The following is a 22,856-nucleotide window of genomic DNA, read 5'->3' as shown; positions in this document are numbered from 1 at the left end:
ACCTCATTCAGGAGCATCCAACCTCAGCTCCTCCCTATGGGCTCCCTCAGGGAATGACAGTGTGGAACAGCTTTGGCTGAGAATACCTGCCCCAAAAGGCGGTGACTCTTTGTTTTGCATAGGGACTGCTCCAAAAGCCCACTCAGATTCCCACTCGGTGACTTCAAAGGGTACTGGAGGAGGTCTCTTTTAGTCTTGGCAGCCCCAACCTCTGGGAAAAAGGAGTAGTGAAATTGCTTGTGAAGCTCCGTGTTTCTGTAGGGTCGCACCAGACTGCGGTCTGTTGCACCAAAGCGCTGGGCAGCAGGAGCTAGCCAGGCCGCCTTGGCTGCGTGAGTACCAAGTTGCGTAGCATCATGTTGGCTGATTTCCTTTTATGATCCCACAGACTTCTGCTTGTGATGTCAAGAAATGAGTTCTGCTTTGTGCTACTGAGCCTGAGGTTAGGGCAGAGAAGTTTTTCTGAGGTATGTTTAACTTAGCAAACAATTTTGTAAAGAAATCTAGAAACAGGGCTTCAAGCAACTGCAGCGATTAGATATTCTGCTTGCCGCCCACTGGAAAGATCAATGTCATGGTTTTTGTCTATTTAACACCTAATAATCTTAAGTGACTTGTGCACTCAGCTGAAAAGAGATCACATGGCAGTGTTAGCAAATGATTTCCTTAATCTGATAATCTGTTGAGACATCCATGAGTTGCACACATTGCACTAATTACAGAGGATTCAAGGTAATCATTAGTGTATTTTGCCCAATAATAGAAGTCTTTTGTCGCTAAAATAAAATAATAAAAGAAATAAGGAATTATTACAGCTATATATGGCTAAAATGGACAAAACATAATTAAACATTTAACATAGTACAGCAATTACAAAATTCCCAGGGTTTGTAGCATTGTTAGGCTGTTTTCTCTTGAGAAACCCATACTGTTATAATCACAAGCTTCATTTACTGAACCTCTTAAGGCATGACCATAACCAGTTTAAGGAGGCTTTTAAGTTGTCTGATTCCTTCCTGTAAGTATCGGCTATCCATGTCTCTGGGCATACAACATGATTCCAGTTTTCACTGTCGATACAAGTTTAATACTGAGCTTCCTGGCCTCCAGAGAGGTCAGCGCCTTGGCTCACAAGGACAGTCCTTCCTAGCATGACTAGGTGGGATGACTCGGAAGTGCAGGGGTTTACCAGTAATGATCAAATAAAACTCCAAAGGAAATAACTAAATAAACAAGGGGTTAAAAAGAAAATAACCTCCCCTAGCAATCTGTGGAAAAACAACAGCTAGAGAAAAGAAACCTACTTTCCTAAGGCTAAACACAAGGGAAGCTAGAGGCACTGCTAAAGTTTCTGTGGATCTGCCCCTGACTTTTGTTACTGGATACAAGTGGACATTTGCAGACTTTCTCTGACAATATTTGTGATTTATTTCAAGCGTTAATACACTTCTGAAACAAAGCACATTATTTACACAGGTGCCGTATCTGTTTCAATATAAATGATCTGTTTTTCTGTATTCAGTGATAGCTCTGTTGCTGACATTATTCAGGAAATAAGAAACATCCATAGATAACATCTGTAATATTTTTCTTGTCAAGACAAATTGATGAGAAAAAATTGGTTAGTTTAATTTCTTTTCCTTAAAAGGAAAAAAAAAAAAAATAAAATACAAGAAGCAATAATACATGTACCTAACAGCAAACAGAAAAAAAATATTTTCTGTTTAGGTCCTGTTATTACTTTTCATTCGTTTTCATGCCAGAGAAGCAGGGATGTAATAGATGAAAAGGGCTTGTCGGGTTATGCAGTCCATTTCCCAATAATGCCGTAACGTTGCCTTCAATGGTTGTTGGGGCTTGCTGAGCTACGGAGTGTCACCTCTGTAGAAAATGTTTCCTAACACAGTGCCACAAACTAAATAATAACACTGGCTTTTGGGGGGCTGGATTGATACAGAGTAGCAGAAATTCGTACCCTGTTGATTAACTTCTCTTTGGAGGCTCCCTGTTGCTGTTGCTGTGGGTCTGCAGCAAATATTAGTTTATTCGGGGGGTAGAGGGGGGTGGGGGGAAGGAGAAGCTACCTGCTGCTTTGTGATATTATGAAGGGCAAAAATGTAATTTCCTGGGATGCACTGAATACATCTAGCTCTGTCTGTGTCACTGTCATCCACAGGCAGGGACTTGTCAAAGTTTAAAGGCTCATATATGGTCACTTGTAATGAGATGGTTGTTCTGGAGCTTTTAATGTTAAGCTCCTGTTATCCTCACTGACATTTCTGTAAAAAAAAAAACAAAAAAAAAAAAAAAAACAAAACACCCTGAATTTTGCACAAGCCAAACCATTTTAGTTTCTCTTGGGATGCATATATTGCATGCCTTTCACTTGTAGCTAAACAAGTGAGAAAATTACATAGCACCTGCTTAAATAATGTTGGATTTTATATTGATGGAGGCAAATCTTCCCATCATGTAGCTGGATCTCGACCCAATGCTTGCTGAAAAAAAAAGATGATTTTGATGAGTTCAGCCTGCAGCTCTCTTTGATATTAATGGGAAACAGATCAAAAGAAGTACAGACTCTTACACAGCTATTGTACGTTCCTTTGTCAGACAGTGAAGCTGAAGGCAAAGAGATTTTTGGGTTCTCATGCATAACCGTACATGTTTTATGGCCCTGGGTTTCAGGGTTGCACACAGTTAGTACAGCACTTTGAGAATGGTTTACGTCCTTACTGAAGCAATCTGAACTTACCTCCTTGCTCATCCAACATAACCAAAGTCCTGATACCAGCATCTTTACTCTACATCCCAATAGTGGTAGCAAGGTAAGGAGAGAGAAGGGGAGAAGAAAGAGAGAGAAAGAGAGATCAGTGAGGGAACTCTCAGTCCTCGGCACAGGACATAGGAAGACAAAAGAAAAACAGTGAGAGGAATGACAAGGTCATAAGGGGCTGGTGGCACGATCCAAAGCCCTTATGTGACTGGGCACCGTAAAGGGAACTGTGTAACCTAAACTGTACCATCAGCCCTTTAGGATTCACTGGGACACTGAACTACTGCAGAAACACAAAGTCCCAGACCGTGCAATTAAATAATTACCTTATGTGAGAGCCATTTCTATACAGAGGGTCTGTTCCCAAGTTCTCTGAGCAGGAGAAGGGAAGAAGGGGGTGTTGACACTGCAGATGTACACTCATCCCACAGGAGAAATAGATGGCACACAAACATGTTTGGTAATAAGCTGTAGCACTTTGTACACAGCCCTTGCAACACAGAAGTCAGAGAGCTTACCTCCTTAGGAAATCCATTTTAAGGCAGGCTAACATTTAGTAGGATTAAATCATATTTTTTGGCTCAGAGACCTAAAATGGTTTTGAGCCAAGCTGTAATTCATTCAACAGTCACCTTTAGTGTCCATCAATGGACTTTGGACTAAGCTTGAAGGCAGGACTTTTAAACCCCTCCATGCCAATCCTATCTTGGTTCCCGCGAAGGCTAAATGGAGTCTTATCACCATCATCTTTGCTGGGAGCAGGGCTTAGGCAAAGATGAGCACTTCTGAGCTCCCTCCTGCCTGAACCAGCAGCAGGCCACCTTTCACAAATACAGTTTTTGCATTCATTATCACCACTCTGGGGTGCGACCAGGTGTCTCAGGTTTCTGGGTGCTGTGATACGAAGCTATATCACGGATTAGATTAGCTCCTTTTTAATTACAAAGGGAAAACTAGCTCCGTTCTGCTTAGAGCAGTGATAACATCTGTGAATAATTAATGGCCTGAACGATAGCCTGACTGTTGCATCTCAGTAACAGATGAAGTAAGTCCTCTGTGGCCTGACAGCTTGCCAAGGGAGTTACCTGGACATGTGTGGCAGTAATTCAGCTGCTTCCTTGAACAGAAAGCCATCCCCGTGAAGCAGATAAAGTTGGTGGTGCTGATTTTGCAGGGGCCGGGGAGAGGCAGTTGCTTGCCCACAGTTACACAGCAACACGAGGAAGAGAAACCTTGTGTCCTGACCGTCCCTCCTGTTTTTTTTCAGGCTATCCCCCCCTCCCAGAAGCACGTCCAGGGCTTCACATTATCCCTCCTGCCATCACTCCTCCTCCTGTCGGGGAGCAGTGGTGTCCCCCTGCCACTGGCACACTCTGGGGTGCCTGCAGGCCGGCCAGCAGCGCGCTGCGTGCCACGGCTCAGCTGCCAACCCGGCAGCACTCAAGGTGGCTGCAGCTGGAGCTTCTCTGCTCTGCTTCAAGAGCACCCCGCTCAGTTCAAGAGGGATGTGAGATGCCCCTTGTTGCGCTCTTGTCTGCCTCCCTCTGCACTCCCGCTCTTTTCTTTAGTGCCTGCGTCGCTGTAGGAACTGCAACGAGCATCAGATGTGTGCAGCCTGGTTTGCTCCCCCTTTTTCAGGCCCTGTGGGAATTGGCAGGTGGAGAGAAGCCTCCCGCCCTTCGGCCAGCTGTCTGCCAGGTGCTGCTGCTGCTCGCTCTCCTTTCAAGCTCACATTGCACTTGCTTGAGTCCCAGCCAGCTTTTATTTTCACAGCCTTTGCAAACTGAGAGTCCAAGGGTCATCGTAGATTTGCCTATATACAGTAAGGAAGCCGCCCTGAATGATCTTAAGTTTTCTGTGGGACGAGTAGCAGATCTGCTGAGCAGTGGATGTTAGGTAGCTTGTTACGGTGCCCTCTCTGTGCTCTTGGTACCCAAGGTGGCTTACCCGGAATGATTATATGCATTTTAACAAAACATACATCATACAAACACAAGGAGGCTGCTTGGCTCCTGAGTCCTCTTGGGTTTGAGTAAATACAGCACGGTGTGACATTACACCTTTCTGAATTAGAAAACCTGCAGCTGGTGGTGTGAGAGGCGTTGGCTTTCAGCGACTCCAACACAGCCAGGCTGAGAAATGCTTGATGCTCGTTAGCCCTCTGACCTTCTGTTTCTGCAGTTTTTGAGATCTGAGCAATCTGCCTTTATGCAGCTAAGCTGCCCAGTGACCTGAATGAGACCTATGCTGAGAGAGGAACTTGGCAATTGGACCTCATGGTTTGTGTTTCGTATTAAATCCTTGCACGGAGCTAAAGAGGTGCAATTTTCTGCTACTTACTTGGCCATCAATACCATTTCATTTCATCAGGCAATACTCTGTCTCTTAAGAAAGTGACCTGTAGCTCAGCCTGCCACAGCATTAATCCTAATGTGAAAATATTAGAGAGTGTGCATTGAATACACTTGTCTGCATCTGAGATCTAATCCAAAGCACATTGAAGCTAATAAAAAGATGCTCACTGACAAAGACAAGAGGTGATTCAGACATCAAGTGACAATCTCCTCCTGTTCCAAGTTTTGATTAAGCATTAATTGTTTTCTTTTTCACAAAAAAATTAACCATGTGCAGCCAATTGGAAAAAATATATATAAAACCACATTTCTACATTTAAAACAGATCCAGACTTTCCCAAGAGTTAATTATTTCCATTGTGACTGACTTTTTAGATAGCTCAAAACCAAACAGAGCTATTTGGCAAATGTGCTCATCATCCAGACATCTGAGCGGGAGAGAAACACTCTGGGTATCTGACCCTCGGTGCAAACAGGCTGAGCCATCTTTAGAAATCTCAATCCTTCTTCATCTAAAGGAACAGAGAGGAAGAAAGGTACCAAAAAAATGTATTTGGGGCTCACGGGCGAGATTTCCCAAGCACAGAACATGTTGGTGTTTCCTGCACTAAAACTACCACTGAAACTGCCCTCGGTCAGTGGGAGCAGCTGTCGGCAGACACACGCGAACTGGTTGCTGAGAGGTGACGAAAGCTGTGTTTGCAAGTTGCCAGCCCAGAAGAATATGCTTTACAACGACCGATCATAAAACCTTGTTAACAGGTTCCCAGATGAGCCCATGTCACGGCAGCGGGTGGGTGCCGGCTTGGGATTTGTCCCATCCAGGGGCTCAGGAAAGGTTCCCACCCACACACGGCGCTCACCAACAGCAAGATCCTACGTGGGAACCTGTGCATGGGCAGAGGTAGGGAGGTCTGTGGTGTTATGCAAATGTCTGCTAAAGGTGTGCTTTCCCCAGGATTAGGGTGTTTCTGTCTTCCTGTGCAATGGAGGAATTAGTTAAGGCTCTCCAATCCTTGCACAGGCAATCCTCCATCTAGTTTGCAGAAAATAAGGGTTCTCAGAAAATGGGATGCTTAGGATAGTTCAGGCAGGAGAGAAGAAAAGTACATCTTTGATGGGGTCCTGCAAAGTTCAAGGAGCACATGCCGCTTTAATCCATCTCTCAACAGCCTCGTCTCTTTGGGTTCACTTTTGACTCTCTTTCTCTTCCTGCTGCACCTGAGAGGAGAATTTGGGCGGCTGGATTTTGCCACAGTACAGGAAACATCTCACACTCCTGTGGTTTCTGTGAAGCACACACACGGTTTCTCCACTGGACCACAGGCTAAGCTACTAATCAGAAAGCTAGAATATATGATTTTAAAACTTTGGGCCTAATTCTGCTTTTAGATACATCATCTTAAGGCAGTGTGCTTCAGAGAAGCCAGTTTAACAGCATAATTTGGATCCCTGCTGCAGTCTTTAATATACATTATCCTCAATCTTCTGTAACAGCTTTATAAAACTTTTTTGTAGTAGGGTCTCACTCAAAGCCCATTAAATTAATCAACAAGGCATTCACTGTAATTTGCCCAGCACTTTGGAGGGGAAATGCATGGTCGTGTTTACTACTGATATGTCACTGAATTTCCCAAGGAAGGGAATTGGGAAGGCTTTTCAAAGGGCCCGCCAGTCCCTCCAGAAATACAGTGTGTTTCCATTCCATGCCCCCTACAAAAGGCAGCTATGCCAACCGTGGTTAAGCCCAAGGTTTGGTTTTCCTGGCAATATAAGGGAATGATGTATCAGATAGAGAACCCAAATTCTAGAAACCCCTTCCTCTGTGTTTCAGGAAGTAGCCTGAAAAACAGGTACGTACTCTCACTTATGTGAAGAACACATAAACTTCCTCTTCAATGAAGAATTTTGCTTTAATCAATATGGTTTATAGAGTTTGTTTTGAATAAATTAACGCAGGCAATTATAAATCAAGACAGGCTGAGAATGCTAGCAGTTCCCAGTGACACTAAAGAGGCATGTCAACACCCTAAAGACAAACCTGTGGTCAAAGAAACACTTTTAGTCATCCGTAGTAATGCGTTTCGTCAACTCCAGCTCCAGGTTCACTGTCACCCTGTTAACACTGTAATGTCTCTCCGTGCCTGACCGAAAAGCCTTGTTACTTTTCCAAGCCTGTTAATTCACCCTGGGGCTCAGATCCTCAGCCAATGCAGGTCTGCGTATAACCCCCTTTGAATCCTGCGTGCCTGGTTTTCATCTAGCGCAATGTCCCTGGCTCCAGTGCTACCCAGCTGACAGACCCAGCTACACAGGGTTTCATCCTGCATGGCAAGCACTGACACCAGAGTTATGAATCACCTTCCTCTGGGCCAGACGTGTGTTTCTGTGGAATTACACAGACTAGCACACTTGTCTGAGTAAAACCATTCCAATAGCTAATGATGTCAAAGGGATTTTTCAAATCAGCTTTGACAAGATTTGGATCAAAATCTAAATTAATAGATTTTTTTTAAAATTCTTTAGTCTATAATTAAGGGGCATTTGACTGTGGTAATAATGTCACAGGAAACTTAACTTCCCAATCACAAATGAAGGAGGTAAGTAAAATGGTATACTGTATGTTCAGTGTCCTGTTCCGAGCAGCATCGTGACATTATCAGACTTCCACAGCTTAGCATTTCAGCTCTGGTATCTTAATAAACTTGACTCTAACCCTGCAGCATGTAAGAGGAGAAATAGTCCTGTCTGGATTTGGATGTACAAAACAACTCTTTTGTCTGTGCTCGTTGCTAAGTGCTTTCTTGCTGGGCTTTCTGCACTACTGATCTTGTTGATATTTTTTCCCTTGCTGCGTCAGAGCTAGAAACTATCTTCTTTCCACCTTACAATGATCGATTTTTTTAAAAGCGATGGTGGTTCCACTAGAATATGGTAGCAGACTCACGGCTTTTCTCCTACTGTGTTATTCTGCATTTAGTACAGCCAGCCCAGAGGTTAAAAGCTCGAACAAGAAGATAATGAGAAAGTCAGCCACAAACTATGTTTTAGTCTTACTTCTCCCGCTTAAGTTCATTTTTGGTTTATGTTTTGGTGGAAACATTGCACAGCAATGTAATGAAGTGCAGGTGTTTATGGCAGTGAGTAGCGAGCAGTTCCAATGCCGTTGGCTAATGCGGATGTAGCTGTGTGCTGCATGGGTATGCCGAGCACCACAGAGCAAACTGATTTTTGTAATCCGCCATCCCAGTACGTAGCTGCCCTCGGGCAAAGCAGTGGCCACTTTACAATGTCCACTCACCACTTCTTCTGGCTTCTCCTGTTGTGCTAGGGCTGAAACAATCAGCTCCTTGCAAAGCTGGGTTATAAAATAAGCCGCAGTAACAGATTTGGTCCTTCAGCAAGGAGAACAGCTCCGTTTTCCTCGCTGACATTTCCTGCAAACAGCAGCAGGGCTTAGTCTTCAGACTCAGCCGAGTCTTCTGGGGCAAGGAGGGCCCAGAAAATCCTTTGTGGACATCGGATGTGTCCCTCATGCTCTGGCCTCATTTCAGCATCGTACTGCTGTAGGCCTTCCCTGAGCAGACAGCACTCCTCTGGCCCTAGAGCGCAGCCAAGTCAGGCTGTTTACTCTGTATTTCCCCAGCATCCAGCAGAGCGGAGCCAACCCTGACAGGAATCCATATATATGTATATAGGAATAATGCTTAAACGCGGGGGCCTGCTCTTCCTCGTTAAGGAGTACTGGATTTGTTTTATCAAGAGAATAAAGTAAAAAGCATTCTTTCATTGAGGAAGAATATTTTCTCTCTCTACCCACTAGACGGGTTCTGCTAAGCAAGTGAGTCTAATCGGATTTCTTTTTTGTCTATTAAATCAGAACAGTGCAAGTTCAATTTCAAAGACACTCGCCACTTGTCTTTTTAGTCTAAAATCTTTCACTCCCTAACTGCTGCGTGCTTTGTGAAGTACCTAGAAAATGGGGTCAGAGTAATCAACCAGCTGCTCAGAGCACAGGAGAATTTTAAAGGTCTTTTGTAGTCACATTAGTGAAAATAATATTCAGCTCATTGTAAATGAATTCCCTTGACTACTCAGGGCTAGTTTTAGAAACTTCTGTATTTGCACAGGAAGATATTGTAGCAGCTGAATAAAAGCCAGGTCCAGAGAGATGCCGCACTCCTCCAAGAAGCACTGGAGTCCTACACAAATTCATTGGTAAATGCAGCACTCCCAGTTCTCCTCCCACTTTGCCATTTGCTGTGATTTAATACTAAAATTCCAGTGGCATTCACAATATGCTCGTTCAATATGTTAGGAAAACTCAAGCAGTGCATAGGTCACACAAATACAGCTTGGGAGAGACAGGGCTGATATTTACCGATGGCTCGGCCCTGGGCAAATCACTTCCCTTTCCTGTGCCTCTTTTTCTTCCCACTCATCATCTGCGTTGTCTATTTTGATCGCAGGCATTTTGGGGCAGCGTGCTCTCCTGCCTTGTGTTTGTGGAGGTACACGTGTAAGACTTGTGCATGTCAGCGAAGTGAATTAAAGCAGGAGCTGCGTCCAGCCGGGAGGTGACGTGAAGCAAAGGTTGGAAATGGCACGTCCAGGGAGTTGAGCGGAGAAGAGGGGCAGATTGCTTGCAAGACAAGAGCGTGCCTTGGCTGCAAGGGGCCCAGATCTGAAGTGTTTGTGGCAGAGAAGTGATGCTGACTATGCTCAATGACCCATCTGCTCGTCTATCTGTACACGGAAATTTAATTTTGTCTCCACTGGGCTCCATTGATCTCCACAGTCCTGATTGATTTTGAGGCCGTGAAGCCTACGGCTGGGCTTGTGCTTGTTCCTGGACGTGGGACCTGATGTCATGTTCTGCCCATTGTCTCTGCTGGAGACTCCTCCAGCTGTCAGGAGTACCGGGACTGTCAGTACTGATGACCCTGATTAAAAATGTCACCGGTTCCAGAGCCACAGCTCGCACAGTGTCTGGAAATAACACAGCCTGTCAGGCAGGAGCAAAGTTTTCCACCGCCTGATGCCTGATTGCTCTAACCTGAACCGAGTTTGGTAGCGCCCAGCTTTTAAAGCCCTTTGTTACAAAGAGGGTGAAATGAGGGCAAATTGCTTTTTCCTTCTGGGGTTGACCCCTGCAGGTGGGTGCAGGCTGTGTTAGCCGTGGGGGCTGAGCCCAAGTCCCCTTCCCCAGCACCGTGGAAACAGAGAACTTCCTTCTCCAGAGCTGTCGATCTAGGACAGCTCATAAGCCTTGAAACCCTAATAAATGTTTCAGAGATGCGTGAAGTGGCACTTAACGTGTGGCGACTGATGCTCTATAAATAGCTGCAAGTGGTTTTGTAGAGGGAGGTACCAAAGAGGACAGGGCAAGGAGGCAGAGGGCCTTTCTCACCTTCCCCGCTTGCAGCGATATGGCAAGGACATCAGGGCGGTGCCAGCACGAGGCTCCAGGAGCTCTGCAGCAAACTCAGCTGTTTGTCCCTCACTCCGGGTCACCTTCAGAAGCTGTTCCCTTGCCTTATCTCGAGCAGCCTGTCTCTATGGGTACTCAGATATGGGCAAAACATCGTGCCTCAGCAGCTGGCCTGCAGCTCGACGCTGGGCAGCTGAGGCACGGTGTCTCAAATGAGCTTCCTGCCTGGGGTAGGGTGAGGAGGGACGGAGTGGTACAAAAAGCCATGGCCGCGCCCTAGCACTGCGAGTAAGAGGGAAAAAGGAACCTCCCAATGTGTCAGTCTCCATCGCTTTTGCTCACAGCAGAAGCTCAAATAAAATGCAGTCCTTACCTCTTCAACAAGCTGCAGCATTCGGCGGGTGCTCTCAAGGGACTGGAAAAAAACAGGAAAAGCCACTTAGATTTGGCAAGACACAGTTTCCCTCACTAACGTGCAGGCTCCCGCTGACAGCATGTTTCTCCTGTGCTCTTTGCCTTCCCCCCAAATCAGGCCATCGGCGGGTGACAGCGATCTCCTCGTCCTCAGCCCCCCGGAGGGCTCACGATGCAGCGCTTCCCCCCGCGTCCCGGGGCAGCTGCGGGCTCTAACGCCTGCGCTCCCCTCGCCCGTGCGGTGCCACAGTGGTGCTGGGAGCAGCTGGTGTTCCACTTTAGAAACACAGCCCGCAGTGTTCAGCTACTTTGCAATCACCTAACTGGTGACATTTAATGTTGCATGGGCTTGGCAGATTGAAGGGATCCTCAGACAATATCATATTGCTGGGTTTTGCTCTAAGGTCAGTCGAACTGCTGCATGTCCTAGTACCTAAACCATGTTCATGATCAATAAATATCTGAATCTAAACTACTTAATCTGGACCAAACACGATGCTGAATTGTTTCATCTCTTTTCCAGTTCTGCTTTCCGTGTTAAGATGACAGAAAACAGAATCAGTCCCACAACTCCTCTTCCAGACCAGCTCCTGTCTCTGGCCGTGCCTGTCACCCACACCCAGCCCCAGGGTTCCTGCTTAGCCCTCGGCCTCACTTCATCAGCAAGCTGGTCGGCGCGCCGCTGCATCTCTTCCAGCTCATTGCGCATATCCGCGTCTTCCGCCATTTTAGCTGTGGGTGTGTTTGTGGAAGCTGCAGATCAAGGAGTTGTGCTCAGCTGCCTGCGAGCCTGGAAGACAGCGAAAAGGGAAAGAAACGGAGTGGTTAGGCTCCCTGAAGCACCGAGATGTGCTTAAATGCCAGTCCCCCAGAAGTGTTTTTATTACGAGTGCCCTCACCCAAACGCTTTCATTCTGGATAGTCATTCCTACACAGAGCACACAGGATTTTTCAAGGTGGTGCTTTACTCCTGTGCTATTAATCGCTCTTGAGGAACAAGGATCTATTCTTACTACGTTCGCTGAGGAAAAACAAATCCTTCTTTTTTCGTTAATGATTCAAAAGCTATACACACCACATCTGGAGATTCAGGGGGCACTGCTCGGTACCAGAAGTGGGCTTCAGACCCATTTGTTCTGCCCTAGAATTAAAAGCCTTAATTTGAAGGAGGTCAAGGTCAAGCCTATACCGCTCGCATCCTATATTTCAACTGCGTCGCTTGGAGGGCTGGGCACTCAGCTAATGTATCCCTAGTGAAATCAAAGACAATGAAACTTCAGATTTTTATCAGCTAACGACTTGCCCAGGATGCTCTAGTTCAGACTCTGAAGCAGTGTTTACAGCTGGGTCGGGTGAAGGTATCTACCTGGGCGAATCTTTCATTTCAGGTGAAAAGACTGCAGGACTTATCTGGCGTTGTCAACGCCACTGAGCTCGTCCTAACCCGAGATCAGGATGCAGCCCACTAATCTTCATTTGGTTAGGGCTTCTTTTTTGTTATAAATTCGAGCTAGCTCTGATTACTGAGCATGACTTGATTAAGAAAGGCGGGTCCTCCTACCATCTGTCAGGTCTTTATAACAACAACACTGGCTTATTTCTCTGCTCGATTCAAGCATGCCACATTGCAAATTACTGCTCACTGAATGTTAGATTTGTTCATTGCAGAAAAACCTAATCCCAGGTGCAGAGGAGGTGGGGAAGTTGTGGGGGACTGAGAATAAACAGCCATAAAGCACATGCCATCGTGCTCAATTACAGAAAGAGGACAAAAACAGCCTCTTTCAGTAAAGCTGCTGTAGGAAAGCAAAATCCCAGGGGCTATCTTCAGTCCTGTCTTCGTGATATGTGTAGCCTTTATAAAACAAGATAAGCCAGGGCAGAGTTTGGCTCTAAAATTTTAACAATAATAGCTCTTTTTAAAAGCAAATTATTTTCTATCTGAGATGAACCCACTTATTGCTTTGACAGCACTTTCCATCAGCACAACAGGAGTATGAGCTGAACAGGTACAGCTGTGTGGCAGGGATATTTCCTGGATCACACCCTGTTTACTTAGAAATGTGTAAGGAAAGCAGACCACTCCTTGCATTTCTTCTGCAGCTCCAGCAACAAATTTACTGTTTTTCTTATCTATGAAGGAATATGTGACCTTCATGCTTTCACATTAGCCCTGCCCTCACTCGTGGCTGCTTTTCCTCTTTGAAGCTACAGCAGGATGAAATCCATCTCGGAGAGCCAGCCCTGAAGCTACTGGCACGGCATCCTACTTTCATCACTGAGCGCATCGCTACGTCCTTGTCAGAAGGAGGCTGACATTCTGTGAAGGGTCACACAACATTTAGGAGCCCAAATATATGCTGGAAAAGAAGCCCACCCGGTTCTGCCAGCTGCATGGTCACAGTGGTGTGAAGGACCAAGCTTAAGCAACTCATCTGCAGCCCCCGAAGATGCTAATGTGGAGCTTAATTTCATGGCTAATATTCAGACTGATATCAGGCACTTCAAGGATGCTCACAAACAGCAGTAAATAAGCTTTGCGAAACTGTCACACTCCGAGGATTAGGAGGAAAAATTGAATTAGGAACTGGTGTCCTCCTAAAGGGCACGTGAAAGAGTGGGTAGGTTTTCAAGGCTACCCCAACCTTCCCACCCCACTGCTGCACGCACATTGCTTTTTGTGGCACATCATGCAGCTTCATGAAGAAGCTGCTCCTGATCAGCAAATGGAGCCAGCTTGACTGGGATAAAAATAAGTTATTTTGATAAAGAACCACTGTCCAAACTCCTGTCCCACCTGGCACAGGCTGGCACTAGAGCAGTCACTGCTTCACAAATAGTGGTTTTTCCCAGATCGAAGCAAAACTCAGCATTAACATAGCTCTGGCACAGCAATAAAACATTCTCCTCTGCCTGGATTCCTCACTACACTTGTGCTGGCAGAAGAGCAGCATTGATCTTTAGCAAAAGTCACAAAGATTTAGACATGATTTTGGAGCTGATCTAATTGGTGTATACATCTCACTGTGAGGAGCAGAAAACTGGTTTATGTCCTGGTTTATGTCTATTTGGTAGTGCTTTCCTCACTGTAAACAGGGGATTTGGTTCAATCTCTAAGCATATCCCGTGTGAGCTCAATGATTACAGACTTGTAAGCAAGTGCAGGTGAGATGAGTGCTTCTCCTGACAATAGCTAATAATGCTGTCTGCTTCTCAGTCACCACAGATAGTAAAAAATGTGCAGAAAACTCAGTTCTCAAGTAGATTCCAGCCTGACTTTGGATCTTTTACTTATTAAATTCTGATCACAAACCAGCAAGTGTTGGGTGGTGCAAAAAAGTAACAAAGGGGTGGAACTTCTTGATTTTTCTTTGGAGTTTTCCTTTTTGGTTAATTAGAAGCATCAGTTGACATTTTAGTGACAGATGCATCCTTTCTTTGCATCAAACTGAAAAAAATGTCAGAGGTTGTAACCAGAGAGATGTTCTGGAGCAAGTGATTGAATTTGACAGGTTTATTGAGCTTGTTTGGTATTTGTAAAGCACTTAGAATGGGTTGAGAAATAGCAAAAAGCATTCTTCCAGACAAGTCATTTTACATCAAGTTTTAGTCATAAACAAAAGTACCCTGCAGCAGTGCTGATTCAACTTTACTTAATAAAAAACCATGCGCAAGAATCAATAAAGGTTACTCATTTGCAGACAGTATGATAAACTGCATATATGTTGCAGGTGACTAGGAATGGGTTTCATTTTTTTTCAGATTTTGCAGTTCTAAAGGTGGACTAGGACAGATTAGAGATAAGAGAAGCCCCGTATGTGCTTAAGTTCAGTTCCAATTTCATGAAATTCCAGCAACAAACCCTGTTATCTATAAAGTCCCATAGAGAACATATTCGTATGTTCTAAAGGGAATTACATCACTACAGTACAAATTAGGTTTTCCCTCTAAGACGTTTTTTAAAAAAAATGTGGGGCCTATATATGGTCCGCTTGATTTATCAGAACATAGAAACCAAGGGATGAGAGAAATGGCCAAGCAAATGTGAGCGGTAGTGGAGCTGCGCTCACTGACTGCCGGACAGGCTTTCAAGATGTGAAGTAGTGGTCTGGTTTTGTCTGTTACGACAACCTGCTGCTGTTTTAGTTACATGGGAACTGACCAAGGATTCTACTGGGGACCTCGGGGAATAAATTCCTTGTGATATTTTGTGTTCTGTTTTCATTCAAGCCGATTTGAATCAAGTATCAAAAGCCTATAATGATTTAAAAATCCCCAATATGACTGGGCATAACCTCTCCAAAAAGTGCTCTTTAATTTTCTCTACATTTTATTTTGTCTATGGTTACTGCAGAGGTGACAGATCATCAAAACAAAGTGATGTACTATGTTAAGGATCTTAAGCTTTGATAAAGAAGTTGCTACAGAAGCTACAGCCACTTGCATGCACTCAGTCACCTTGTGTTTATCCTTGCAGTAATTGCATACGCAGATGCAGTTGCAAAATTTTGCAAGGATCTTGGGCTCTCTGTTTCAAAAAAGGGAAACCCTCTGGGATCACAGACAAACATACGTAATGCTCTCTTAAAAGAAGACAGAAGTCCAAATGTTGTTACAAAAAACATCATGTGCCAAGCCGAGGGAACGGAGCAACTTACATCAAATTCCCTGTGAGCCAGTCTTGCGTGTTACACCAGGGCTGGCAGAGGAGCACAACAGGAGACTGAGGGTTACAGAAAAGCGTAGAGACTGGCTAATGGAAACGCATTGCCTATTATACTTTGAATTCTACATCTGCTAGTTTAGTAGTGCTCGGGTGCAATAAAGGATCTCATGGCCAGAACATTGTATATCCTTACGGAATCATAGTGAAGTCTAAGAGAGACCTACATATATCCCCAGAGGGAGAGAGAGACAATGAGTGACCTTTGAAAGCAAATATTTGCTTCGCAGTGATATAAACACTTCAGTGCAATAAATACAGGAAAATGAAAATGCTGCAATTTACTGTGGTGAAGGCAACACTGCAATAAAGTGTTCTTTTTTAAGCACTCTCCTTGTTATTAAAGGACACATCTATTCTTCCCGTGGATATTTGTAGCCAGGGGATGACTGCACTGGCGTATTCCTCTAAAAAAGTCAGAGTCGGTCAATACCCCACTTTATGCTTCTTTCGTGTAAGATGGAAATAAATTACCACAGCGCCGTGGCATTAGCAGAGCTGCTGAAAAGCCAAAGAGAGATGTTGGTCATCAAGCATCCTGGGAAGGATGTTGAGTTATTAAAAGCTGGATGCTTGCATTACAGCTACTCCCCTTTCAGTTTTAATTTGGTCATTGGCAGAAGGAGAAACGCACACTGCCAAAGGGAGAGACGAAGTTCAGCTGTGGATAAAAGGGGTCATCCTTTCTCCCCAGGGCTGCCTTGCAGCAACTCAGGAGACTCCCTGGGTCCTGCACAAGACAGGTTCAGCCACGGGATATGGCCGGGAGCAAGGCAGCTTTGGGGATTTATAGGATCCTTCTCTCAAGGCACCCATCCTCTTCCCTGCTCAGCTGCCGGCACTTTGGTCGTGCCTTTCACCGCCTCCTCCAGCCTTCCCTAGATGGGCTGGCTCTTTGCAGCTGGCTTATAAGAAATGTCCCAGCATTAACCATGAAGATCAGTCTAGACCAGAAAGTGCCTACTAATACCAGTAGGGAACAAAATAGCATCAGAAGTGCAAATATGCTGTGGAAAGACACATAAATACCCATATCTGCATGTTGCTTACGGTGCCCCCTGAAACTATGTTGGTGATACAGTGTTGAAAGGCAGCTTCCAGCAAAAAGCCTTTACTCAGTCTGACAAACAACAGGTGGTGAGAAATTATTTGGGTTGGGAGCTTATTTGGGTTGGGAGCACGGCTTTTATAGATTGCGGGCTTTCAGAAATGTCCCTTACAAGCTCTAATTCTTCTGGGTTTTGACTTCTGTCATCTCCATTGCACCCAGAGCTCACCACAATTAATACTGTCTGTAACAGAAATATTTCCTGCATTTGCTCTTATTGTATTTTAATTGATCTGAAAGCACTTGAAGAACAAATCAGCTACTTTTGCAATGAGGAATCCTATTTAAAGATTTTATGCTATTGTATAAAACACGGCAATGAAAATTTACTCTGTTGTTTGGATTTTAATTTTAAATATCTCCGAAATAAAACCTTGAGGAAAGACTGCTTTTTGCATCCCTTCTGCAGCACAGCCTATTGCCTGGCTGTAAGTCACCCCAAGAGTTTCAGCAGTTACCATTTCCAAAGAAACACCTTTGTCACGTCCGTGCTGCCTGGTAAGTCACAGAGCAGCCTCTGCCTGTGGGTACGGCAAGGTCCCAGCTCCCTCCTGGTGCTCTCGCACAGCGGCTTGCTGGCCGGCCTTTGGCACAGCTCCACCCCCCAGCTGACAGAGTGTGGTGACAGCCTTTCCCTCTCCTCTTTTTGCTGCATATTCAGGAGAGAATAATGCCTACCGGCGAGGGCTTGACAGGGAGTGACTTTGGAAAAGACAGGCACGGAGATCTTGCACATTTGAATTCAGGAGAAACCAGCAATTCCTAGTTTGTCCCTGTCTTCCTGCTTTGCTTTAGACAACTTATTTTACTGTCAGGGCTTGCTTGCATTGCCTAAAGACACGTCTCTGGAGCTATGTCAGATGCTCTAGGTGTTTGGTTGCCTGCTGCTGGCTGTATCTGTCAGCCTCATGCAGATGTCTTGGATACCCTCTGATGGGACTGCTTGTCCGTGTTTAACAACTGAATCTGTCTCCCATCTGCACGATGCGGGCAGCATCCTTCCTACCCTATCTTTTTTTTTTTAGCTATGGAATTGCAGGTGTTTCGGGGCATGGACTGGCACTCGGGTTGGGGATGTTTGTACTACCGGACGAGGGCTTTGGGGTAAATGCTACCAGGCGTGATGTGCACCACTGTGTCAGAGCTTGCATCTGGCTGGAGCGAGAACACCCCCGCCAAAGGCCAAGCTGAAGATATTGAAGTATAATTAGACAAAATTATGATTCCTGACTGCTGAATGTGTTGGGAAAACAAATAAATAAATAAATAACTGGAAAGCAGTTTTCCTACGGGCTTTTGATGCTGTAATGCCAAAAAGCCCAATACAATGATTTGTTAGTGCGAATGCAGCTGCGCACCGTAAATGCGCTACCAGGGGAATCACTTTTTCCGGTAAGTGTGGGCACCCCTGTCCCTGGCAAACCCTGATCATCGGTGGGTAAATGAGCGTGACTGCGCACGTACACGGTTGCAGTGCGGCAGACAAGTTGTGTTGACACAACCACTCCGTGCCTCCGGTTTCTGCAAATCGGGAGGTTCTGAGCAATACATCCCACACTTCCCCCGGGCGCTGCAACCAGTGGCAACGGCAGGTGGAAAAAGTTGCCGTTGAGATCTCGGAGAATAACAGGAGGTCATAAAAGAAATGCCTGGAGCCACCCTATCCCACACAAAGCAAGACATTGTTGTCCTGTCGGTTGTCAGACAACACTGCTGTTTTATACAGCTCCAGCATGTGCACGTCGCTTTATCAGGCTCCTGCACTGAAAAAAAAAATATATTAAAATACCACAGAGCAGCCGTTTTGTAACCATTTCACTTCAGGAAAATAAGAACTTGACTTTTTACCCATTTTACTGCTAAAAAAAAACACTTTCGAAAATAAACTTTGCAAGGTGTTATCTCTCTGCAGTCATTTCCAGAGCTATGTACCCACACATTCTTTCTCTTTTTTTTCCTCTCTTTTTTTTTTTTTTTCCTTTTAATTTCCAACAGCTACAGAAAAACATTGCAGGCAAAAATGCTTATTCTTTCCATTTGGGAAGGCAACCACTCGGAGTGGTGGAGGTTGAAGAGAGAAACCCTCATACCAGGAGTGGGCATCACATCTGGAGGGAGCTGCTGGCAGTGCGGAGGACACCGAACAGAAACCTGGACTGAACAGGCTGCAGTGAGTCTAATTCCCTGCTCTCGCAGGTGACTGCCTCGTACAGCTTCATTCATAATTTAGCAGAGTCATGTGATTCCCAAAGTTTGTCGTGATCCCACTAGTCCTGCTAGCAGGCCAGCCTCTGTTAGTCCTTCCTTGGCAGATGGACTGTTTGTTGCCCTGACCATCCCGGGAGTTGCTGGTTCCAGTTTGAATTGGTCATCTCTGGAAACGAGTGGCCAGCACTTCACAGGGTTTTAAATGAGGACATGAGCGTTGCTCAAAGAGCTTAGTGCTTCCCCTTCCCTCCAGGAGATACCTGCTCCAAAATATCCTCCAACCTCACTTGCCATTGCATAGCTGGATCTTGCTGGTGGCTCAGAACAAGAAATCCAGGTATTAGTAGAGAGGATTAAAGAAAATGTCTTGATTCCTAACAAAGCTATTTACATTCTGTGGCCAGAATCTGTGAGAAAAATAAAAGGAATCTGCTCAGCTGCAGGATGAGATTTCCAACTGTCACGATTTTCAGTGACACTGACACCCTAAATTTGCTCAGGTGCTCCTCAAAATCCCCACCCTCGCTGCAGCGATGACAAGCAGCCAGTCTCTCTTCCCTTTGATTATAGTCCAACCTGGATTTCTTTATGCTGTTCTAAGCCACTAAATCTGATTAATGGCCAATTTTAGAAGCTAGGGGTGACAGTCACGCCCCATTTCAAGTTGGAAGAAGTTTCACTGCTGCCATGAGCAGGGTCAGGCTTGCAGGTGGGGCTACCAGCTGGCAGCGTGCGCCTAGATCCCAGCAGTGTGCAGAGGGTGAACAGTGGAGCATGTGCATGGGGGTCTGCGTGCAAACATAACACTGCTGTGTCTGGAGTCCTAAATGCTTTTGAGACAGATTTTCCTGAGATGTTACTTGTCCCTTCTGTTTCTCTTTAAGAGGTATGAGGTAGGTGGATAGACAGATTGATAGATGAAATATATATAAATGTATAGAATTGAATTATTGCAAGACATTTACTGAAAGATTCAAGAGACAGTGAGAAGTAGGAAAATTCTGTGGCAGATTTTCCTGGGGAGCACAGGGGGAGTTCCCACCAGGCTGCATGAGGCCCGCTGCATTTTTTCTTCCTGGGTTTCTGGAAAGAATGACACTGCTCCCTCTGCACAGTCTTCTCAGGAGCACACAGTGCTCCTGGCCCAGCCCCCTGCCTCCATCTACACATCCAAGCCTCTTTTGAGTCTCCTGGTTTAAATTAATCATTGCCTCCACTGAGCATCCCAAACCCAAATGATCCTTTGGTGCAAGGGCTGGAATCAAACCTGGTGAGTGGCAGGGAAATCAGTGCAGGATGCAAGACAGGCACACGTTTCCTGGGAAGCCAAGCAGGACCGGCATCCACCCTTGTCTTGTGGCACCAGCGCCCACATGCACCAAAGCATTATTGCCCCTTTTCCTCGTTATTTTAAGAGTTGTTTACTGTCCGTGACTGCTAAGTGCCAAGGTTTGGCAGGTTGTATGAAACACCTGCTTGCAGTGGGCTCAAGGAAAGGGGCTGGTCACAGCGTGGGATGGTGGTGGGCAGTGAGAAACAATCTGTTCGCTCACAGCTCCCACGGAGGCCAGAGCAATCTGATTCAACCTTATAAAGTCACAGCAATACAGACGACGAACCGTGCCTGTGCCTATTAACTAACCCCCGGTGCTGCAGTTAGCGTGTGAGTCAGGAGCACTCAGCTACGTAACATGTAATGCGGCGCGAGAGAATTACAGCAGCTCAGCCCTGTCTGCTCATTCTTTTGCTCTCAGTCCAGCCAGTGGGGATGTCTGTCAGATCTGCGTGGTGCAACCAGCTGGCTGCTGGGGGTTTGTGTTCCTGGGTGAAGGGTCTCCCTCTGCATCTTCATACATCAAGGAGCGGACTCTGTGGCAATGGAGAAAGCAAGCAGAGCTTCTGCAAGAGAGCACTCAACGTGAGTGTTGTTCAAAAGGCTTCACTCTTCATTGCCTCAACCCATTCTAAGTTTGCCCTGACTTTGCAAAGTCTACGTAAAATACCACTGTGTTGGAAGCGTTACACATCCTTACACTATGTGCAGTTCGAATCAATGGCAGAAAATGGAAGACCGCAGAAATCATCCTCAAATTTCTTATAATGACCCGAGAAAGCAGACAGACAACTGGAAAAAGAAATTATAAGCTAAATGGGTGATAGAAAGGAAGTCCTTAAGTATTGCAGGAAGAGAAAAGAGCACATTTGCATTGGCCTCCATCAAGAAGTAGTGATGAATTCTGCTGAATTTTGTGGAAGCCAGCAAGTCAGGGGGAAATTTTGTGGTAATTTTATTTAATTAAAAAGTGATTTTTTAGATTAATTGAATGGAACAATTAATAACCCAATCATTAAAACAGTCACAGAATTCTTAATTTGTTTGTTAAAAAATGATTAATTTGGTGCTGTTCCTTCATTACAAACCTTGGTGCTTTTAGGCTGAGACAAGCTGTGAGTGAAACTAATTTTTTCAAGCTTGGTAGGGAATGGCTGGTGATTTTGGTAACTGGGAAAATATGGAAAGAAATTTAGTGAAGAAAAAAAAAAAAAAAAGCTTGGCAGTGAAATAATTAACACCATCAGCATCAGTGTTGCTGTAGCTTTGATTTCAAAGCAATAGACGGGAGTTAGGCGGTGACAGTGTTTGTCACAGGCTGTCAGCAGACTCAGGAAGACAACATTTCATTTCTTTCTGTGTGGTTCATATCTGTAAGGTTGTTTTGCAGTCCAGCACTCACACCTAACCCGCGCCCTGAACTGTATTATACCAGTAAGGAGTTACGTGTTGTATGCTGAACAGGGCTTGATAACTGTGTGTTGGTTGAACTGAGTGCTGCAGAAGCCCTACTCCTTCACTGCTCAGCATTCAGTCTTCATTATACGCCATTATACGCTCTTTTTACCTTCCCAGTGCCATTGGCACCTTGTGAGTGCAATCTTACTTTGCCAGTGAAGCACTCGTGCACTTGGCTGCAGGGCCAACAGGCTGTGGCCTCGCTGTGGCTTTTGTGGGGAGGTTTCACTGGCTTGCATCGCCTTTGGGTGGGCATTGAAGCACAGCTGCGATGCCAAGGGGCACCTTCCTCTAGCAAGAGCTGGTCATGTAGGCTCTGGGCTGTGCAGATGTAGCTTTAACTTGAACAGAAATGAATGAAAGGCAACTAATGCCTCTATTGCTACATATAAGCATTGTAACCGGGGAATGCAATTCTGCGTGCTTCGATCAGAAGGGTATTAGGAATGTAAATAGACAAATTTCCCCTACAGGCTTATACTTGTGGCAAACAAACCAATTCATCGTGTTTATGATATTCATTCCTTCCCTTCATTTCTCCCTGATGGTAAATGGGTGGCCATGTTTCAGCCAAAGACCCGATATATTTTTAGCAGAAAGACTAAATCTTCTTTAACTAAGTCGTCAGAGTCAAATCAGCAGCTGACAAAATATAAGCATTATGAAACCAGGCTGATGATATCTGTAGAATGGGATGTTTGTCTGGGGAAGGGTGATTTTTTAAAGCTCTGATGGATTCAAAGAAGATGTTGAAGAAAAGATCCCATTCTCTCTGTGTCCCTAGGCTATAGCTGATTATTCATGTGCTTTTCTTTTTCAAATGAAAGAGACAGAGCCTCATCTTCAATGACATGATTTCATTGTCCATCCATCAGTTCGTCTGTCTGTCCATCCTTCTGTTCTTTACATCACATGGCATTTGGAGCAGGTAGCAAGAAGGAAGAGAGCTTGACAACTTGAGTCTTTCCCTTGAGGCACGTAGCCATTTGTGGTAAAGGCACTGTCCTGTGCAAATGCAGTGCCATAAGTGAAATAGAAAAGACACAAGAGA

At 45.2% G+C, this 22,856-nt stretch overlaps 1 protein-coding gene across 1 annotated transcript in view; it reads right to left on the bottom strand.

Annotated features, from left to right (window-relative positions):
* Positions 1 to 22,856, bottom strand: part of SNAP25 (synaptosome associated protein 25) — a 60,588-nt gene that overhangs the window by 16,306 nt on the left and 21,426 nt on the right. The window contains exons 2-4 of the mRNA XM_082757292.1: positions 11,631 to 11,765; positions 10,935 to 10,976; positions 2,756 to 2,804 (exon numbers count right to left, since the gene is read on the bottom strand). Of these exons, the coding sequence (XP_082613418.1) occupies positions 2,756 to 2,804; positions 10,935 to 10,976; positions 11,631 to 11,702 (163 nt within the window). The 5' untranslated portion in view covers positions 11,703 to 11,765. The remainder of the gene's footprint in view (positions 1 to 2,755; positions 2,805 to 10,934; positions 10,977 to 11,630; positions 11,766 to 22,856) is intronic.

This window comes from Aythya marila, assembly GCF_965140915.1.
Source record: "Aythya marila genome assembly, chromosome: 3".
NCBI classification, from domain to species: Eukaryota; Metazoa; Chordata; class Aves; order Anseriformes; family Anatidae; genus Aythya; species Aythya marila.
The sequence above is the reverse complement of the archived record's forward strand: the minus strand, read 5'-3'. Positions and strand labels throughout refer to the sequence as shown.